At 43.2% G+C, this 20,340-nt stretch overlaps 1 protein-coding gene across 1 annotated transcript; it reads left to right on the top strand.

Annotated features, from left to right (window-relative positions):
- Positions 1 to 767: 767 nt before the first annotated feature.
- Positions 768 to 1,884, top strand: LOC146670838 (zinc finger BED domain-containing protein 4-like). The gene is made up of 2 exons (XM_085405068.1): positions 768 to 1,400; positions 1,496 to 1,884. The coding sequence occupies exons 1-2, from the start codon at positions 980 to 982 to the stop codon at positions 1,882 to 1,884; spliced, it is 810 nt and encodes a 269-aa protein (XP_085261194.1). The 5' UTR covers positions 768 to 979.
- Positions 1,885 to 20,340: the final 18,456 nt, after the last annotated feature.

Genomic DNA, 20,340 nt, shown 5'->3' with positions numbered 1-20,340 from the left:
ATATGCTTACCTCTATCAGATTTGAAGAATACCAGATGAAAAAGAGGATCACAAATGAACCTCAACAGCCTTCCATATCACAGTTTATGGACACTTGTGCCGGACAGTACAGCATGACTCATCCACAGCAGAAAGCTATCACGAATGCATTATTAAGTGACTTGATTATTGGTTGCAACCTGCCCCTTTCTATTGTGGAAAACAAGAATTTTCGGCACTTTCTGACGGTAGTTGACAGAAAATACAGCCCGGTATGTCGCAGAACAATTATATCAAAAACAGAGAACCTTGCTGCTGAGAAACGTTCAATGTTAAAAACTCAGTTGAGCGAGACTGATCATGTTTCAGTCACTGTGGACATTTGGTCAGACCGAAAGATGAGGGGTTTCCTTGGTATCACTGTGCACTGGATACAGAAAGAGACAGAGAGGATGCAGCTAAAATCCAAACTGCTGGCCTTTGACCGCTTCAAAGGATTACACACTGGTGAAAGAATCTGTGAGAAATTTGAAGCTATATGTGACGAATACAACATCAAAGATAAACTAGACTATATTATTAGTGACAATGCTGCCAATATGCGGAAAGCATTCACTGTGTGCTTCCCCACTGAGCAAGCTGAGGAACAGGATGATGATGGTGATCATCTTGACGACCCAGAGCTCTGGCATGACTTAACCTTGGAAGATCAGGTGCTGCTATGGCAAAGACACAGCGCCTGCAGTGTTTTGCGCACACACTTCAGCTGGTGGTGAAAGATGGTTTGTCAGAGACCAAAGTGGCATCTCCTTCACTTTCAAAGTTATCTAAGCTCAGCTCTCTACTGCACACAAGCACAACATTCAAAGATGTGTTTGAAGCTGAATTTGGTGAACAGAAAGCGATCCCTGCAGCTGTAATCACAAGATGGAATTCAACACTGAGACAAGTGAAGGCAGTTATCCAATGTGAACATCTAAAACTCTGTGCTGTTCTTGAAATGGCTGGGCACAAGGAGTTATTATTCACAACACGAGAGTGGAACCTGTTGAAGGAGATGGTGGACATCTTGAAGCCTTTTGGAGAAGCAACAGATTTGACACAAGGTGAGAAAATAGTCACGATTAGTGCTGTTGTTCCATCCGTGCTGTCCCTCAATCACCACCTTGAGAAACTGAAGCCTCAAGTCCGTTTCCTGAATGGTCTGGTCAGGAGCCTCCAAGCATCTTTGAACAAAAGATTTCTTGGAATCTTTATCAGTGTGCGAATGGCTAGAGCAGAAGATGGGATCACTGCCCCCTTTTCAGATCCAGTGTACCTTAAAGCAGCTGCTTTGGAGCCAGCATTTTCTCTGTTGTGGGTGGAACACCATGTGTTGGGCAGTTGTGACATAAAGACAGAGGTGACACAAAAAGTTAAAGGTAAAGATTGAATATAGTTTATATTTTTTCTGTATTTTTTTTTTGTCTAAAATTGTAATAAAGGCTCTTTTGCTGTTGTTAATTTGTTTTGCCAGATCTGATCCTGCAAGATGTGGCAGATCCTGCAAAGTTAGAGCAACCTGTGACTCCTGGTGAGGAACATCAAGAGGACTGTGAAGATGGAGGACTCTTTGCTGCTTACTGTAAGAGGCAGAAGAAGGATGTGGGGAAGAGTCCAGCTCTACAGCTAAGTCACTACCTGGATATTGCTGATGGACAGAACGCCCTCTTGTTCTGGGCAATGAACATGCAGACTCTTCCTTCTCTGTTTCATGTGGCCACCAGAGTTTTGGCAGTACCTGCATGTAGTGCTCCTGTGGAGCGAGTTTTCAGCTATGGTGGCATCATTCTACGGCCTCATCGTGCACAAATGACTGACAGACTTTTGGCCAATTTGGTCTTTTGCAAATGCAATGCAGAATAGTTAATAGTGAACTGAAATAACTTAAAGTGCACATTCTTGCACATTCTTGTTCATTGTTTATATATATATATATATATATATATATATATATATATATATATATATATATATATATATATATATATATATATATATATATATATTTCATTGTTTTGTACATAAGGAAATCTCAGCACTTTTTGTTTCAACAGGAAGTTCTGCTTTTGCATTTTTTCACTGAATGTTTATTCTGTGAATTTGTAATTTAGAGGAAGACTATTCTTGCAGCAAAGTTTAATTGAGCTGTGCAAGGTGCAATTTCAGAATTAGTTTGTGCATATTTTGTAAGTTACTTGTTTCATCAGGTGATGAGATCAATACAGATTTAAAAAAAGAACACATGGTCTATTATTTACACCTAACATATAACTGCAACATTGTTTTTTAAAAAAAAAGACTTGAAAGGACTTGAAATTCAAAGTTTCGGACTTGGGACTTGACTTGAAAGTTGTCTGTCTTGACTTACGACTTGACTCTGACTTGCTTGACTTTACTTGAGACTTGACTTGTGACTTGAGGATAAAGACTTGAGACTTACTTGAGACTTGCAAAACAATGACTTGGTCCCACCTCTGTTTAAAAGTAGAATGGGAGGGAGAGCCTTCAGTTTTCAGGCCCCTCTTCTGTGGAACCAGCTTCCAGTTTGGATTCAGGAGACAGACACTATCTCTACTGTTAAGATTAGGCTTAAAACTTTCCTTTTTGCTAAAGCATATAGTTAGGGCTGGACCAGGTGACCCTGAATCCTCCCTTAGTTATGCTGCAATAGACATAGGCTGCCGGGGGATTCCCATGATGCATTGAGTTTTTCCTTTCCAGTCACCTTTCTCACTCACTATGTATTAAGACCTCTCTGCATTGAATCATATCTGTTATTAACCTCTGTCTCTCTTCCACAGCATGTCTTTATCCTGTCTTCCTTCTCTCACCCCAACCGGTCGCAGCAGATGGCCGCCCCTCCCTGAGCCTGGTTCTGCCGGAGGTTTCTTCCTGTTAAAAGGGAGTTTTTCCTTCCCACTGTTGCCAAAGTGCTTGCTCATAGGGGGTCATATGATTGTTGGGTTTTTCTCTGTATCTATGAAGCGCCTTGAGGCGACTTTTGTTGTGATTTGGCACGATATAAATAAAATTGAATTGAATTGAATTGAAGTTTTGTGTGTAAGGGTTTAGTCTATCAAACCTTACCCTTTTCTCCCCAGTATCACAACAGTATGACTCCCAAAGTACGGCTCAGTAAACAAACAATGATTCTAAAGCCAGAACAGAAAGATACAGCTGGAAGATGAATGATTGCGTTTTTATGATGCATATTAAAACTACCCCCTCTTCTTCTTCTCTGTGTTGTTGTTCTTGTGTGTGTGTGTGTGTGTGTGTGTGTGTGTGTGTGTGTGTGTGTGTGTGTGTGTGTGTGTGTGTGTGTGTGTGTGTGTGTGTGTGTGTGTGCCTTAGAAGTTAAATAATCCATTAGCCATACTTAAAAAAACATCTGAATTTCATTTAGAACTGAGATTCTAAGTTGTAAGCAGATATTTTATGCAAAGCCAGAAACATGTTTCCCCACTTTCACAATGCTGAGGTGTCAAATCCACAACCACCAACAGATGGTTTGTTACACGCGGGTGTGAAGGGCAAGCTTTACTTACACAGCCTCACACACAGTAGATTTTTAAAGTTCTTGTGTACAGTGGTTTATCCACAGATGTAACTTCTACTTTTGATAAAGATCACTCCACCTGCATATTTCCTAAGAAATTAAGCATCTTTATTAAGCTCTTATTTGTAAATGTCTACACAGTAATAGACACCGTGTGCTCTGTGACATTATAGTCTTCTACTTCTGCTTCCATCGGTTTGCATTTTAAACTCCCAGCCTTTCAGTTTGTTATGAACGGCTTATATTTCTAACATTTTGTGATGTAAAAGTGAACCACGCAGCTTTTTTATTTTCTGTTTGATGGAATGACTTAAGACACAAGTTACTTAAACAATTATGAATGCGAGTGTGATGGCCATGGTACTTTATGTGGGCCAAATATGTTAAGGATAATGTTTATCAATGTAAAATTGCAAAGAACTTTTGGATGGGATATAACATCTTGTAAACAGTTACCTCAGAAGCTGTACTGTCAGATCTATGTATGTAAGGTAAAACATTCCACAGTACTTCCACTTAAGTAACTAAACGCATAAAGTCGCCCTTACCAATAATCAACTGCTCCTTGAAAAAAGTAGCACAAACAGACAACTCACTCAGCAATGATAGGTAGACCTACCCGAGGCCGAGACTCAAGCAGAAGAAAATTAAAAGTTGGGGGGGGGGGGGGATTGAAAGATTAAAGAAAAATATGTTTAACTAGAAAAAGTTGCATTTCCTGCGAAAATGCAGTGTGAATGCCGTGTAGTGGAATCTGCTGAAAACAGTTGAAAAACAGCATTATCTTAAAAGAGGTGTCAAGAAAGCTTAATATCTCAAAAAGTATAAAACTTATAATCACCAAAAGATATAGCTGGCATTAGCAGAAGGAGCAGAACAGTTTAAAGTTTGAATGGTGAAAATCGGCTGAAAACTGAGGGAGGAGTTAACCAGCAAAGGTCGAAGCATGCCTCATGGCATTCACACAATAATTCAACAAGACCCACACCTAGCTAGTTAGGGTTCAAGCTTCCTCTTCAATTACCATTGATCATTAATAGGGCCCGCAATAGATTTGTCACATTATCCCCTTAAAGCACATGTTTTTAGAGAAATCATTGTGACACAAATCTTTAGATTCTTGTTTCACGATGTGCATGAACTCAAAATCTTTAGAGTTTCATATTTATAAAGTATCGCAAGAATACATTTCTCCAAAAGTTGATTCTGTTCATCTGGACGTAGCGTTTTGTGGGAAAAACGTTTCGTCACTCATCCAAATGACTTCTTCAGTCTCAGCTGACTGCAGGTTTCTGATCTTATAAACAATACATTTGCATAATGACTGAAACCAGTCCACTGAAAGAACAATGGGCTGGGAGGTCAGTTCCTTAATCTTAATTATGCAAATTCTCATGACCATTGATCAACAACCACTGACCACAACCCACTGATCAATGGCCATGAGTGCCATTCACAGAGAGTTGGGGAATGGCTGCAATCACAGCATTGTAAGATGGTGACAGATGTACCCTTAGGCCCCCTCCTCGATTCAGAGATGGTCTTTCCCTTTTCACGTAAATGGCCTCCTTGACTCCGCCCTCATACCAGCGTTCCTCCCTGTCCAGGATGTGTACATCCTCATCCTTGAAAGAGTGTCCACTGGCCTGTAGGTGTAAATAGACTGCAGAGTCCTGGCCTGACGAGGTAGCTCTTCTGTGTTGTGCCGTCCGCTTCACCAGAGGTTGTTTGGTTTCCCCGATGTATAAATCCTGGCAATCCTCCTGGCACTTAACAGCGTACACTATGTTACTCTGTTTGTGTCGGGGGACCCGATCTTTGGGGTGGACCAATTTTTGGCGCAGCTTGTTTTGGGGTTTAAAAGCCACAGAGACCTGGTGTTTAGAAAAAAATGCATCTCAACTGCTCCGATACTCCTGACAGGTACGGGATCACTACAGGTTTTCGCTTGGGCAGCGGTTGTCCTTCTCTCCTGGATCGGCTGGAGCTTTCTTTAGGAGCCTTTCCTGCTTTGACAAAAGTCCAGCTGGGATAACCACATTTACTCAGGGCCTTCCTGATGTTCTTCTGCCTCCCTGGCTGCTGTGTCAGTGGGGATGGTGTTCGCTCAGTGTTGTAGCGTCCTGATGATGCCCAGTTTGTGCTCCAGTGGATGATGAGAGTCAAACCTTAAATACTGATCCGTATGTGTAGGTTTACGGTACATACGGTCAGCTTTTAGATGTCCCCCATTACTGATGGAAATCTCACAGTCTAAGAAGGCTAACCTGCCACTTTTCATATCCTCCCTGGTGAATTTGATGTGTCGGTCAACCGAGTTAATGTGATCCGTGAAATGTGAAACGTCCTGAGATTTGATTTTCACCCAGGTGTCATCCACATGCCTGAACCAATGGCTTGGTGGTGTTCCAGGGTAGGATAGCAAAGCCCTCTTTTCCACTTCTTCCATGTACAAATTGGCCACGATGGGTGAAACTGGGGAACCCATGGCACACCCATGTTTCTGCCTGTGGAACTGACCCTTGTATGTGAAGTAGGTGGAATGAAGACACAGTTCCAAAAGCAAACACACTTCGTCGATGCTAAGACCATGGTTTCATCTGCCTCCATGATGACATCTCTCACCTTCTCAACAAAATCCAGGGTGTCTTGGATGTGGTGTTCAGAGCTGCCCACCAGCGGGTTGAGGATTGAAGACAGAAACTTGGAGATGTTATAGGTGACAGAGTTGATCATGCAGACAATCGGTCTTAAAGGTGCACCCTGTTTATGTATTTTCGGTAAACCGTACAGGTTTGGTGTAGACTATCCTGGGTACAGCCTGTGGTATGAGGTCCGGTCAATAGCCTTGTCTTGTTCTAACTGCTTCAGACAGCCTATCACCCTCTTCCTGTAGCCACTTCCTGGGTCTCGTTTCAGGGGCTCATAAGTATTTTCATCACTGAGTAGTGACAAAATTTTCTCATGACAGTCTTTCTGGTTTAGCAATACTGTGCACCTACCCTTGTCTGCCGGAAGGATGATAATGTTGTTGTCATCACTAAGTGATCTGAGTGCCTTCCTCTCCTCCATGGTGATGTTGGATGCTGGGGGCTTTGCATTGCTGAGACAGGCCGAAACTCTGCAACTACGGAATTGCTGTTACGAATTGCTGTTTCTGTGGCTGTGATCAGCTCCACTAGCGGGATTTGTCTCGGTGTGACAGCAAAATTCAACCCTTTAGCAAGGAACTGACCTCCCAGCATCCTGGGAGGAAAAAGTTCAATCTGATCTCCGAATCAACAAGCCTTGCCTGTTTAAACTGAATGCCAGTTCCGATTTCTTAGTGGGCTGGTTTCAGTCATTATGCAAATGTACTGTTTATAAGTTTTGGGGAAACCTGCAGTCAGCTGAGACTGAAGAAGTCACTTGGATGGTGACGAAACGTTTCTCCCACAAAATGCTACGTCCAGATGAACAGAATCAACTTTTGGAGATTTACTTACCTGGGGCCCGTTCTTCGTACCTCGCTAAGTAGGTTAGCTGGATTAGATTGTTGACGATTTCGCGTGATCCTGGATCGTTCGGTTCTCCGAAGCTCATCCGGGACTTGCTGTCATAGCAACAGAGCCGTAAGCGTAAACCTGCTCGGGAGCAGGTTTACTTTATGTAAACAGGATTAGATCGCGGCCACGCAGGTATGTCCGCTTCATTTATACGAAAGCAACAGCAATATTCCACCACTGTTTCACCATAAATAAATAACATCAATGTAACTAAAGATAATGCAGCACTTGATCCTTTTATTGATGTCACACAGATACATACAGGTCATTTCCTAAAAAAAGGGAAATGTACTATTAACAATCTATTACATGTATGTGATTATTACAGATGTAATTCATATTTCAGAGTAGTAATTGTAAATTACTTCGTGTAATCAAGATGAGAGACCGCGGCTATAAAAGCGAAGGTGGATTTGGGAAGCCTGTCGCAGCCATGTCCTATCCGTTTACGCGAGCCACCCATTGTGGAAGGTGCAAGATTGATAAGGAGAGTTTTCAGAATCCAGCATATATTGCGGGATAGACAGGATCCTTTAGCTCAGCGCGACAGTGTGCTCATAGAAAGATATCGATATTCCCGTGAGGGTATTATTTACTTAACCAACTTGTTGACGAGGGGGTGCAGGACCACCACCTGTCTTTTTTTTGCTCTGCCCTTTTCTTGGTTGCTGTTATGAACAAACAAACAGATTATTTCAGGGTCTCTTTCCAAGAGACGACAAGCAATATAAGTGATAAATATTACCATTCTGTAGAATATTCTTATATTTCCCTTTTACTTGTTCCCATGTTCTAGTGGGTCCTGTTGTGGCTCTAATGTGAAAGGGGATATAATATAACATATTATAATATAATACACCTAAACGCGTAGTAAGGGTGTGCTGGGAACGTCTAGCAGAGGCCCCAGTCCGCGAGATCTTCAACGCACACCTCCGGCAGAGCTTCAACAGCATTCCGAGGGAGACTGGGGACATTGAGTCCGAATGGACCATGTTCAGCGTCTCCATTGCCGAAGCTGCTGCATTGAGCTGCGGCCGCAAGGTGGTTGGTGCCTGCCGTGGTGGTAATCCCCGAACCAAATGGTGGACACCAGAGGTGAAGGGAGCCACCAGGCTGAAGAAGGAGTCCTATCGGGCTTGGTTAATAATAATGGATAATAATAATAATGGATACTTTATTGATCCCCATGGGGAAATTACTTGTTTTTCTCTGCATTTGACCCATTCACTCAGTGAAGCAGCCCACTAAGCAGGCGCCCGGGGAGCAGTGTGTAGGGACGGTACCTTGCTCAGGGGTACCTCAGGGTAGCCGTTAAGTGGATTCGAACCGCCGACCTTCCGATCATGGGGCGACCACTTTACCTACTGAGCTATCCCTGCCCCTGGTTAGCCTGTGGGACTCCGGAGGCAGCCGACAGGTACCGACAGGCCAAGCGGAATGCGGCTCGGGCAGTGGCTGAAGCAAAAACTCGGGTGTGGGAGGAGTTCGGAGAGGCCATGGAAAAAGACTTTCGGACTGCCTCGAAGAGATTCTGGCAAACCGTCAGACGTCTCAGGAGGGGAAAGCGGTGCTCTACCTGCACTGTGTATAGTGCTGGCGGAGCGCTGCTGACGTCGACTGAGAAAATTGTCAGGCGGTGGAAGGAATACTTCGAGGACCTCCTTAATCCCACTGACACGTCTTCCGAGGAGGAAGCAGAGTCTGGGGATGAGGGGAATGACCCGCCAATTTCCGGGGGCGAGGTCACTGAGGCAGTTAAACAACTCCTTGGTGGCAGAGCCCCTGGTGTTGATGAGGTCCGCCCCGAGTTCCTGAAGGCTCTGGACGTTGTAGGGCTGTCCTGGTTGACACGCCTCTGCAATGTTGCGTGGAGATCAGGGGCAGTACCTGTGGACTGGCAGACCGGGGTGGTGGTCCCCATCTTTAAGAAAGGGGACCGGAGGGTGTGTTCCAACTACAGGGGGATCACACTCCTCAGCCTCCCTGGGAAAGTCTATGCCAGGGTGCTGGAAAGGAGAGTTCGTCCGTTAGTCGAACCTCGGATACAGGAGGAACAATGCGGTTTTCGTCCTGGTCGCGGAACACTGGACCAGCTCTTTATCCTCTCCAGGATACTTGAGGGTGCATGGGAGTTTGCCCAACCAGTCTACATGTGTTTTGTGGACTTGGAGAAGGCATTCGACCGTGTCCCTCGGGGTGTCCTGTGGGAGGTGTTGTGGGAATATGGGGTGTCTGGCCCGGAAAAGGGTGGAGTGCCCACTCCGGGTCGGGGATGAGTTCCTGCCCCAAGTGGAGGAGTTCAAGTATCTCGGGGTCTTGTTCGCGAGTGATGGGAGAAGGGAGCCGGAGATCGACAGACGGATTGGGGCTGCAGCTGCAGTAATGCGGACGCTGCACCGGTCCGTCGTGGTGAAGAGGGAGCTGAGTGTAAAAGCGAAGCTCTCAATTTACCGGTCGATCTACGTCCCTACCCTCACCTATGGCCACGAGCTGTGGGTAGTGACCGAAAGAACGAGATCGCGGATACAAGCGGCAGAAATGAGCTTCCTCCGAAGGGTGGCTGGCCTCTCCCTTAGAGATAGGGTGAGAAGTTCGGCCATCCGGGAGGGGCTCAGAGTAGAGCAGCTGCTGCTCCACATCGAAAGGAGCCAGCTGAGGTGGTTCGGGCATCTGACAAGGATGCCCCCTGGGCGCCTCCTTGGTGAGGTGTTCCAGGCATGTCCCACCGGGAGGAGGCCCCGGGGAAGACCCAGGACACACTGGAGAGATTATATCTCTCGGCCTTGGTATTCCCCCGGATAAGCTGGAGGAGGTGGCTGGGGAGAGGGAGGTCTGGGCCTCTTTGCTTAGGCTGCTGCCCCCGCGACCCGGCCCCGGATAAAGCGGATAAAGATGAATGGATGGATAATATAATATAATGTAATATAATATTGGATAATATAGTGTAATATAATAAATCTACCCTACCGCCTACTGGTGTTGGCCAGAGGGGCCGATGGCGCAATATGGCAGCCTGGCTTCTGTCAGTCTGCCCCAGGGCAGCTGTGGCTACAACCGTAGCTTGCCTCCACCAGTGTGTGAATGTGAGAGTGACTGAATAGTGGTATTGTAAAGCGCTTTGGGTGCCTTGAAAAGCGCTATGTCAATCCACTCCATTATTATTGTTATTATTAAATTACTTACGAGTTTAATTTGTCAGCAACTTTCTGCCAGCCCTCTCTCCTTGCTTTTGCAGCCTTTGCAGTGTTCCCTTGCGTTCTGATTAAACTCTGAAACTCCTAAAATCCCTCACTCAACAGTTCTTGCTCTGCTGCCGAAAAATACCGAGCGCGCTCCTTCGACATTTTCGCCGACCAATCAGAGGGTTGCCGATCAATGTTTCTACTATCGATGCGTAGCCCCTTTTACGACACCCAGTGATCTCACATTACTTCATCCAGCTGTACTAATCGTCAACAACAGGTGTGTTCGGAGGACCGGATTAGCGAGCTCACGGTTAGCGCGATGATTTGGTCTTGGATGATTGAGAATGCATCAAGACGAAAACAAACGCTGTTGTGACAGTGATGTACACTGTCTTATTGGTATATGTATGATTTCTATACATTTTACATCAGATAAAAACTTTGATTGTAAGATTCAGATAATTATTTATTAAAAGCGAAACATTTTAAATGACAATAAGAAAGAAAAGTATTTCTTTGTGTCCCTCTTTCCCTGTTAATGCCCTACCTGCCCCCCTGGCAAAACTTTGCTAGACCCGCCCCTGCACAGTTACCAGCTGTCAGCTACAAAGGATCCTGGTGTTATTTGTCTCTCAGAAACAGTTCATAACGTCCCTTCAACTCATTCATGTCACCTAAAAGGTAAACCTGTTTCTCCATCACCTGTTCAGCTCTGATGATTCAGTAAGGACATCTCCTGGTTTCATCTTCATGTTTCCCTCTCACCACATATCCAGACCAATATCATGACCAGCAGCTTTACAGCTGTGGCTCCAGCAAACAAATAAATTCTAACTAACAGCTGATCAAGCTTAAACGTGCTGCTGTTGTTTAGCGCGACATCCATTGGTTTCCTCTTTCAGGCGCAAAGTGGGCGATAAACAAGCAAGAGAGACGGGACTTACGTTAGAAAAGCCGATCAGCTGATCATTGATCAGTTTCATGATTAAAGTAGCAACAGGAGAGAGAGAATGAGAGAAGAAGAGGCAGCTGCAAAGACGCAGAATAACTCCAGCTTTGTGTGTTTTTCATTGTAGCTGAAGTACGGGGCAAACTGTGTTCCTTTTCACCTCAATACGAAACGCGTAATATTTTCTCTGAATACGAGACGATTCCGTTTTTTACAGGACAGTTAGCAACTCTACTAACTAACCTATTAATAAAATAAAGTTCACTATCAGTAACATCATAGCACCCACCGAGCTGTATAGAAACATGCTAGCTAGTACGCAGTACAAGTTATTGATTGATTGATTGATTGATTGATTGATTGATTGATTGATTGGTAATTTATTTCAACATGTGAACAATATACAAGTACATTTAGAAAAGAAAATGAGAGAGAGAAAAAATACTATACAAATTACATACAAAAAAACCCGTTCTGATTAATTTACATGTTGAAAGGGAGTGGGAAGAAGTAAACACTTATTTAATCCCACCCCTTTGCCATAAATTATCAGTTAATATTTAGTCAGCTTCCATACTGATATAATTTGTAATAAAAATAGTGAACAGATTTCTGATATACTATATACTATAATAGCACATCATGAGTTTTTTGTTTGTTTGTTTTTAAATAGAGACATTCACTTAATTTAAATATTTTCCTTTTCTTTATAATTCGAGAAGATCATATTTTTTTTAACTGTTTTATGTTTGGACATTGCTTTAATTCTATATTCAGACTGTTCCATAGTTTCACTCCATGAACAGAAACACAAAAGCCTTTTCTTGTAGTACGTACTGTAGCTCTCTTCACGACAACACAGACACGGGTCGGTTCTTTGAAATGGGTGTTTATTACTTGGGCCTTCTCTCCTCAGCTTCACCATCACCAGTACGCCGATACGCCATTACGCCAATACGCCGTGAGAACTGGTCACGAGCGAACAGTACAAACCAATTAGCAACTTTACAGTACACATATTAAGTCCAAACACAAATAAAAAACATTTCTCAAATGACAAATACCTCGTTGGCTGCTTGTTCTGAAAAGAGGTCCTTAAGTCCTTGTATTGCCCTTTCTTTTAGTAAACTTTTAGCTTAAAATCGGTTCATGAGAGACATCTGCTCCCTCGCAGTCCATGAAAAGTCTCGTGTACTCTCGTTAAGGGTATTCTCACGAGACACTAGCTCTTACACCTTACACATGTACATTTCAAATAAAGACATTTCAACACAAACTATATATATTCATGAAATTATGTAACTTATTATAAATCAGTCATCTACATCATGAAATCCACACAGAACATTTTAACAGCATTTACACGTACCTTCATTGTTTTGAAGTTACAAAAACCCCTTAAATTATAACTTCCTTCTTTCAAAAAAAATATACTCTGAATATTACCTGGCAGTTCTTTATTTTTTGCTTTGAATAGAATTTGTGCTGTTTGGAATTTCACTAGATTGTCAATTTTCAATATAATTTTCAATATAAAAAAAAATAAGGCAGCACGGTGGCATGGTGGTTAGCACTGTTGCCGCACAGCAAGAAGGTCCTGAGTTCAATTCCAACATCAGGCCGGGGTCTTTCTGTGTGGAGTTTGCATGTTCTCCCCGTGTTTGCGTGGGTTCCCTCCGGGTACTCCGGCTTCCTCCCACCGTCCAAAGACATGCAGCTTGTGGGGATAGGTTAATTGGATAATCCAAATTGTCACTAGGTATGAATGTGAGTGCAAATGGTTGTTTGTCCCTGTGTGTTGGCCCTGCGACAGACTGGCGACCTGTCCAGGGTGTACCCTGCCTCTCGCCCTATGACAGCTGGGATAGGCTCCAGCGCCCCCCGCGACCCTGAAAAGGATAAGCGGAAGCGAATGGATGGATGGACAGTGCAAAAATAGTGAGTTTGTATGTTCCTGTAACCTACAGTGTGGATGATTCGAATTGCTTTTTTTTGAAGAGTAAAACGTGAATGTAATGTGGTTTTATAGTTATTGCCCCAGACCTCTGCACAATAGCTTAAGTATGGTGAAACCAGTGAACAGTAGAGAATATGAAGTGATGTTCTGTCGAATACCTGTTTTGCCTTGTTTAGTACTGCAATGCTTCGTGATACTTTGGAATGAATATATCTTACGTGAGCTCTCAGTTAAGTTTTTCATCTGTTATTACCCCCAGAAATGTATTTTCACTGACACCATTTATTTGAATCTTTGCATTTGTATTTAAACTATTTCCAAATGACATAAGTTTAGATTTATTCAAATTTAATGATAATTTATTTTTATCAATCCAGAACTTCACTTTACTTATTTCATTAGTCATATCCTTCAATAAATTCTGCAGATCATCACCAGAGCAAAAAATGTTTGTATCGTCAGCAAAGAGAACCATTTTTAATACTTTGGACACTTTACAGATGTCGTTAATGTACAAGTTGAAGAATTTTGGACCCAAAACTGACCCTTGGGGTACACCACAAGCAATGTCCATACATAAGGAGCAACCACCATTTATTTTCACAAACTTTTTTCTGTCACTTAAATAACTCCGGACCCAATCTAAAACTACCCCTCTGACACCATAACGTTCCAGTTTTCTTATTAACTAAGTGATGGTTATTGTAACTGACTGCAAAAAGTCAGCATAACAAAAATAAACTCCACCTAAACTTGGTTTATATCTGACCAGATAGACTGCAGGTCATAACTTCTTACCTGAAGTTCAGTTCACCTGACACTCGGACCGGCAGCCGCCTCGGGTCTCTGCTCCTCCTGCCTCCCCTTTCCCTCATCCACCCGCTGGCCTCTGTGGAAGCTCCGCCATAGCCACCACCAAACAACTGAGTTATTTTCACACATCGGCCAGCATCTGGCCAAACCACCACCTTTCATTGTTTATACCTTTACAAAAAACAAACAAACAAACAAACGAAAAAACATCAGCCCATAAATGCCCGGTATGCATGATGGCTAGTCCAGCTATGACAATAATGCTCAGTGGCTAGTGGAGCTAAAAGCAGATCACAGCATCTTCCTGTGTAAAAAGAGTTGGACTGCACCAGGCCCTGATATGATTCATAACAACTTGCTAAAAACGCTAAGTGTATTTCATAAGGGTCTGGCAGATCAAACAAACCATCTGCTATTGGCTCAATAATTGAGTGGGGTCTAGCTACTGCTAGATAGAGCAGCCACTGGCGATTGCAATCATATGACCCCCTATGAGCAAGCACTTTGGCGACAGTGGGAAGGAAAAACTCCCTTTTAACAGGTCTGTGAAGGTTCTCAGTCATCCAGGTCATTGTAGTCAAAGGAGCTTGCAAAGAAAAGCGTCTGGACTTTAAGTTGCTTGAAGATGTTTCACCTCTCATCCGAGAAGCTTCTTCAGTTCTAAGGTCAAATGGTGGAGAGTCCCAGATATAAACCTAGTGGGAGTTTCCCCCCAAAGAGGGACACTCTTTCGAGGATGCCAATGTTCACCTTTTGGACAGAGAGGACAGATGGTTTGAAAGAGGAGTGAAAGAAGCATCTATGTCCACTGTGAGCGACCGTCTTTGAACAGAGGCGGGGTTTACGACACCAACTCTCTGCCATCTATAATCCAGTTTTGAGATCCCTCCCCAGACACCTTAACGCCCACTCACATCCTGGGCCATCTGACCTCAGGAATTCGCATGATAAGGTGGGGCCAGGTTTCACAATGAACACACCCGAAACTCTGGCTGATTGGGACCCACGCCCAGTTTCACACCTTGGCTCAGGCGATTTGAGGATCATCAGGGGTCCTTTGTCCCTCTGTGGGGGGATACTCCCACTAGGTTTAAATCTGGGACTCCCCACCATTTGACCTTAGAACTGGAGAAGCTTCTCGGATGAGAGGTGAAACGTCGTCAAGCAACTTAAAGAAGTCCAGACGCTTTTCTTTGCAAGCTGCTTTGACTCCCTTTTAGGCTCAGGGAGGGGCGGCCGGTTGGGGCGAGAGAAGGAAAAACAGGATTAAGACGTGCTGTGGAAGAGAGACAGAGATTAATAACAGATATGATTCAATGCAGAGAGGTCTGTTAATACATAGTGAGTGAGAAAGGTGACTGGAAAGGAAAAACTCAATGCATCATGGGAATCCCTGGCAGCCTACATCTATTGCAGCATAACTAAGGGAGGATTCAGGGTCACCTGATCCAGCCCTAACTATATGCTTTAGCAAAAAGGAAAGGATGATGTTTGTCATTTGGCAGATTACAGCTTTGGGAGTGGTGGTAGTGATGTAGACATAGTGACTGCTGATGATGAAACAGATAGCAAAACAAATCTGCACTCCATTATGGCTGTGAAACGTGAGCTGTGCCAATCATTTCCTGTTGGTAATGTCTCTTAAACTTAGCAAGAGATAAGGATTTCAGGTTTACACAACACACTGGAGCATATGATCCTGTAATTGGGATTTCCTGGAATCTATTTTTTGATCCTGTACCTTAAGTGTGTTTATTTGATTTTAAACAAATACTGACTAAATGTGAGGTTTGGTTTATATGCTGCAACAACACTCATCGCTGTTGCCTCTGAACGTTGTCTGTCTCTCTCCAGGTGCCAACATTTGGTACATTTGCATTGGTTAAACGGCATTTTTGACTTCCTTGTTGGTTCAAACTAGCCAATCAAGCAAAGGTAGAAAAGCCTGACAACCCCCAAACAGCATCACATTGGAAGGTCTTTTAGGCTAGGAGCCAGACCCAACCCTCAGGATGTTTTCTGTAATACTAAGTTCCTTATCAAATCCTAATATCCTGTATAGCTGGCAAATAAAAAGTGGAGGGTCAACACCTTCAGTCGAGGGTGGTCAGAATCAGCTAGTTAAGGTTACATTTAAATACTGACTTGAACTTTGACCTTAAACAGATGAAGTGGTATTTAAGCCTCAAGAAGGGGACTTTTCCATACACTTCAATTATTGTTCTGTCAGACAGTAATGTTGCCTTTTAAGTTTGACCCATGTAATGACAGCCTTAAAAAAGAATTTTTTGTTAAAGCCTTTGTGTAGAATTTAAATTTCTGACTTTTGTATCACTGGCTGCAACAAAAATGTATTTGTATCTTACACACAGTCTTTTTGTGCTGGTAAGCCTTAGGCTATGCCACCAACCAAGTGTGTGTGTTGTATGATTGCTCTTTTGTGTTGTTGTCCTGTTCTTGCCGGTCTATTGCCATATCTGCCTTTCTCTCATCCTCAAGCTCATTCTCCCTCAACTATCTCTCTCTCTCTCTGTATGTGTGTGTCAGTGTAGGGCAGGGGTCAGCAAACGTTAACACCCAAAGAGCCATTTGGACCCAGTTTCCATGGAAAAGAAAACACTGGGAGCCGCAAATAGTTTTTGACATCTAAAATGAAGATAACACTTTTTTTTTTTTTACCTTTATGCTTTGTATAAACAACTAAAGTGTGTTGCTTATGAAATACACGAAGTGCTACAGAGAAAATTACATTTTATTTCTGGAATGAACACATTTTGAACTAAACTAAAAATACAAACAAAAACGGTAGTGAGGCGTCATCCTTATCACCTTTGGGATTTCGCAGCCTGTAGCGGAGCCTTGATCTGAATTTTAAAAATAATTTGAAAAAAGCAATATGCTGCTAAAAAATGAAAAATAAGTATTTGCAAAATATCTGCATGAATACTTATTTTACGTGGTTAATGTGTGTGGCAGGGCGTAGTCTGCAGTGCCGCTTCAGGGGAGGTGGACGCACCTGAGCGGCATCTGCAATCAAGCCTCGCCGGCTTAAATTCTGTGCTCTCTCTGCTGTTGTGTTGGTATGTATCAGGCTGTGAGCTGTAAAACTACAGCTGGCTGTGTGAAAAGTAGTCAATAAAGGAAAAAAGCATGTTCATGCGAACATCGTTGGGTCTGCCGTGGTATGTTGACAAGGGGACTTCTGCTCCCGACCGTCTGCGCACAGCGTCTGCAGACCGGGGCTGTACGAAGTCACTAGTAAGCTGTCATCTGTGAGGTGTGAGCGGTGTTTGTTTTTACCACTTGGCCTACCTGGGGTTGAAAGTCTTGATAAATGCACAGCATTTCAGCGGGTATGGTTTATGCGAGTGTGACGCTTATTTTGAGCGATGAAAAATAATAACATAGTTTTATTTTTATATTTCAAGATCACAATAATCTTCCAATTTAGAACTACAAGTTTAAAAAGAACTAACGCAAATAAAATACACTTCAGTTAAATACTTATAATTTTTTTCCAAACCACGTGGAGCCGCAGTATAAGGACTAAAGAACCGCATGTCGGTTGCCGACCCCTGGTGTAGGGACTAACGCGTTATTAAGTAACGCGTTATTAAGTAACGTGTTACAGTAACTACGTTATTGTTGTAGTAACGAGCACGGTAACTAGTTATTATGCCAAAATCAGGAACGCGTTACTTGTTACTGGGATTTAGATAGGGTCGTTACTCGTTACTTTGTGTGGTGGCTATCGCGGAGCTTCCACAGATTCAGTAACATTAGCAAGTGGTGGAGGCCAGCAGGTGGATGAAGGAAAAGGGAGGCAAGAGGAGAGACCCGAGGCGGGCGCTGGTCCGAGTGTCAGGTGAACTGAACTTCAGGTAAGAAGTTATGACCTGCAGTCTCTCTGTGTCAGATATGAACCAAGTTTAGGTGGAGTTTATTTTCGTTATGCTGACTTTTTCGTGCTGGGTACTAGCTAGCATGACGGAGTTTCTATACAGCTGGGTGGTGCTATGTTACTGATGTTGAACTTTATTTTGTTCATAAGTTATTAGAGTTGCCAACCGTCCCGTCTGGTATTCAGAGAAAATATTACGCGTTTCGTGTTGAGGTGAAAAGGAACAGTTTGTCCCGTAATTCAGCTACAATGAAAAAGGCACAAAGCTGGAGTTATTCTGTGTCTTTGCTGCACAGCTGCCTCTTCTTTCATTCTCCCCCCTCCCTCTCCCGTTTCTACTTCAATCATGAAACTGATCAATGATCAGCTGATCGTCTCTCTTGTTTGTTTATCGTCCACTTTGCACCAGAAAGAGGAAACCAGCGGATGTCGCGCTAAACAACAGCAGCACGTTTAAGCTGATCAGCTGTTGTTAGAATTTATTTAATATTAATTTCTAGTATCAGCTGATGTTTGCTGGAGCCACAGCTGCAAAAAAGCTGCTGGTCATGATATGGTTTGGATATGTGGTGAGAGGGAAACATGAAGATGAAACCAGGAGATGTCCTTACTGAATCATCAGAGCTGAACAGGTGATGGAGGAACAGGTTTACCTTTTAGGTGACATGAATGAGTTGAAGGGAAGTTATGAACTGTTTCTGAGAGACAAATAACACCAGGATCCTTTTTTAGGTAGCTGACAGCTGGTAACTGTGCGGGTCTAGCAAAGTGTTGCCAGGGGCCAGGTAGGGCATTAACAGGGAAAGGGGGGCACAAAGAAATACTTTTCTTTCTTATTCTCATTTAAAATGTCTAGCTTTTAAAAAATAATTATCTGAATCTTACAACCAACGATTGATAGATAATAATAATGGATATAGCGCTTTTCAAGGCACCCAAAGCACTTTACAATACCACTATTCATTCACTCTCACATTCATACACTGGTGGAGGCAGCTACAGTTGTAGCCACAGCTGCCCTGGGGCAGACTGACAGAAGCGAGGCTGCCATATCGCGCCATCGGCCCCTCTGGCCAACACCAGTAGGCAAGTAGGGTAAAGTGTCTTGCCCAAGGACACAACGACCAGGACAGAGAGCCCAGGGATCGAACCGGCGACCTTCCGGTTACAGATGCGATTCCCAACCCCCTGAGCCACGGTCGCCCATTGATGCATATATTCCATCAGAACAGTGTACATCACTATCACAACAGTGTTTATTTTCATTCAAAGGCTTTATGATTTTTCCTATAATGGCGGTCGGTCTCTAGTCAAAATGCCCGGGACGATTTTTTGTCCCAGTCCAGCCCTGTATGCAGCTCATCTGCAGTCTGGTGTTGCCTACATCTTCCAATTCAGAAGACAGAATTTCCGAGTTCTGAGTACAATTGAAAGAACCACGACTGCAGTTTTTGTGTTGGATGTAAAAGGCGCACATGACGCTGTGACGTAGGCTAGAATCATAGCGGCGGTCAACGGGGATCCAGGCGTGGGATTTCTCTCGTGGAAATGTGCACATTATCTTTTCCTTTCTATTGGTAGGTGGCACAGTGCACTTGTGGCAAGTAAGCAAGCTAGAAGACTGGCAAAGTTATGGAAGAAACACATTAACAAGAGAATTCTGAGTAAAACCAAAGTTACTTTCCCTAGTAACTAGTTACTTTGAAAGTAACGAGTAACTTGAAGTAACTGAGTTACTTTTCAGAGAAGTAACTAGTAATGTAACTAAGTTACTATTTACCCAACAGTGGTGTGTGTGTGAGTGTGTGTGTGTGTGTGCATATTCTGGCGCTCTTATCTTTTGGGACATTGATGAGAGTTTCCACTTTGTAAATATTTAGAGAGAAGCTGTGAAGGGAGTATTCAGTATTGGGATCAGTGTGCCAGGAGTCTGAAATACTCTGCTGTGGAGGTCACGTTTTGGAACTGTTGTTTGTTTTATTACTCAGGGGATTCTATGCTTAAAATACGGAGCCCCGCAAGGGACATGGGAGAAAAAAAAATTACGATGAACTTTTGGGAGATCTCGCAAAACAAACTTGGGATCTCGCAAAACTTTTGCGAGATCTCGCAAATGTTGAATTCCAACAATGGCGGCAGCTACTTAGTTGTAATATTACTCTTTCTGGGTCACAAAATACACTTTTAAGATATTTAGAAATAGAAATGTGGCTTGACAGAAAAAAACTGAGCTGAACAAAAAATGGATTTTAGTTTTAGATTGTGACTGTTGATGAATTTGGAGGCAGTTTTTAAGCAGAACCTCAAGGTGTTTTTCAACTATAAAAATGTAATGTGGCTGTGCTGATGACAATATGTGTATTCAGGAAATTCTTGATAAAGTGATGCCAGTTTTTAAAAAAAGACACTTTTA

This window comes from Rhamphochromis longiceps, linkage group LG4, assembly GCF_057381845.1.
Source record: "Rhamphochromis longiceps isolate RC_006_pf linkage group LG4, R_longiceps_female_GT1.1, whole genome shotgun sequence".
NCBI classification, from domain to species: Eukaryota; Metazoa; Chordata; class Actinopteri; order Cichliformes; family Cichlidae; genus Rhamphochromis; species Rhamphochromis longiceps.
The sequence above is the reverse complement of the archived record's forward strand: the minus strand, read 5'-3'. Positions and strand labels throughout refer to the sequence as shown.